Here is a 2,230-nt window from a genome sequence, read left to right on the forward strand (position 1 = left end):
CTAAAAAAAACTGAGATGCTGCATTTTTCAGTAAATTAAAGAGTGTGATATCATATAGGCCTGTACTGGCTTTATATATCAGTCATCGGCCATCTTGCTCTCTAAGATATATCTATCAGCCATCAAACAATCCAAATTGGCCAACCTCTACTCACCTTCATGTTGTCTGAAATCGTTATTCTGAAAGCGTCACACATACACATCAAAACATGTAAATAACAGAATTTCCATTCAAACAGTTCCTTTAAGAAGTGGCTCTGTTTGTACATTTATGTGTGGTAATGTGATACATGGCCAATATGTTTCTAGAACCTGCTTTCTCTCCTGAGCAGCAGAATGTTGAGCACTTCCTGTCTTTGTCTGCCCCCATTGTTGGTACTTGCTGGGCTTGTTTTGATCAGACAGACTTGTCCTCCTACCTCACACATTTCTAACCACACTTGTCTCTTTGTTCATTATATCTCAGTCTCTCTTCCCCCTCTGTTTGTCATCCTTTTCCCAGTATCCAATGCCTGTTTCTCTTTCTCTTTTCTCTCCTATCTTGCAGTTTTAAAAAGCAGGTTTATTTATACACTGTAAATGTATTTAATGTCATCTCTCTCTTTCTTTCTTATGCACAGTGAGTCAAGTATCTGTCAGGCACGAGCCACTGTGATGATCTACAATGATGCCGATAAGAAGTGGGTCCCGGCAGGCATGGGTGCCCAAGCTTTCAGCAGGGTTCAAATCTACCACAACCCCAGCAATAACGCCTTCAGAGTGGTGGGACGAAAGATTCAGACCGACCAGCAGGTAAACAAACTACAGTCAGCCAGCATGGGGGTTGCAGACAAACAAACCATTTTACTTTGAAGGTAACACTGCAGAGGGCTGACACATCCAGGGTAACTGGAAAAAAGGTCTTTCCAAACGTTGCCTCAAGCATACACTTTAAAATAGTCTTTCATAATGTATTTTTTCACTTGCTAAAGACCAGCAGCACATACTACAGTCTAATACTGTGTTTATCTTAATAATGGCAAAGGGATAGTTCACCCAAAAATTTAAATAATTCATTTACTGACCCTCGTGTCATTCCAGACCCACATTATTGTTTTCCCTCAAGATTACAAAAAGAGAAATTTAGCAGAACAGCTACACCGCTTTTCCCATATTACAAAAGTGAGTGCATACTGGGATGTCAAGGCATCAAAGACGAAAAAAAAAAAGATAAATGTACAAACAAAGGTGGTCCATAACAGAATTGATATGCATATACAAGTGACCCCATCAAAACCCTTGAACTGATATAATTCCACCAGAAGTGCATTTAATTAATTACAACTCCCATCCATGATTTTTTGTTTTTCTTTACCTGTCATTCAAGTCACTGAGCAGAAATTTAAAAAGTAATAAACTTTTTTTAGAAATAAGAAAGTAGTGATTATGCCATTAAAAGGCAACACAGTGCAACAAAGTAATTTTTTTTGAAAGAAATTAAAACTTTTATTCAGCAAGGATACATTAATTTGATAAAAAGTGTTATTGTAATGTTACAAAAGATTTGTATTTCAAATATAAATAAAAACATTTCATGAAAAAAGCAGCACAAGTGTTTTCAACATTTAAAATAATTTATTTTATATGTATGATAAGAAGAAATTATTATGTAACATTTATAATGCAGACATGTTCACAAGTCCCTAAGGTCCAAGTCAAGTCTCAAGTCTCTTTGTATCTATTTTTAGCAATAGCCAAACAATTAGAATATAACAATAATAATTCAAATTTAATTTCATAATTTCAAAAACGCTTTAGAAAACTGATACGGGCCGAATAGCAAAACAAACTTGTAGCCAATCAGCAGTAAGGGGCGTGTCTACTCATGATGTGGAGTAGAGCGAGTTCAGTGCACATGACGGACATTAGTGAGCCGAGCAACAGAAAGATAGAGATGGCGGATAAAAAACAAAAGAGGAAAACGTCTGCGGAACAAAAGAAGGTTTACGGCAATAAGGCAAGAAGTAGAACCAGAGTAAATATCGGATCAGCTTTCCAGCGCTGGAGAGAACTCAAGGAGCGGAAGGCCTGCGATCGGACGCCGAGGTTGCTTTGTTTCTTCTCGATAGGTGAGTAACACCGTGTCTGCGCCGCAACAGCTAAAGTCTGTCTAGTACACTGGACGCGACAAAGCGACCGTTGAAAATCATTAGAAATTTGTGTCAATACGTCATAAATAGAAAGCAGCAGC

General features: G+C 37.7%; 1 protein-coding gene across 3 annotated transcripts in view; it reads left to right on the forward strand.

Moving 5' to 3' along the window:
• vaspb (vasodilator stimulated phosphoprotein b) overlaps positions 1 to 2,230 on the forward strand; it is a 38,477-nt gene that overhangs the window by 22,380 nt on the left and 13,867 nt on the right. For all 3 annotated transcript variants that reach the window (XM_016520292.1, XM_016520294.1, XM_016520293.1), the window contains exon 2: positions 621 to 792. In XM_016520292.1, the coding sequence (XP_016375778.1) occupies positions 621 to 792 (172 nt within the window). The remainder of the gene's footprint in view (positions 1 to 620; positions 793 to 2,230) is intronic.

This window comes from Sinocyclocheilus rhinocerous, unplaced genomic scaffold (assembly GCF_001515625.1).
Source record: "Sinocyclocheilus rhinocerous isolate Xijiao unplaced genomic scaffold, SAMN03320098_v1.1 scaffold88, whole genome shotgun sequence".
In the NCBI taxonomy this organism is placed as follows: Eukaryota; Metazoa; Chordata; class Actinopteri; order Cypriniformes; family Cyprinidae; genus Sinocyclocheilus; species Sinocyclocheilus rhinocerous.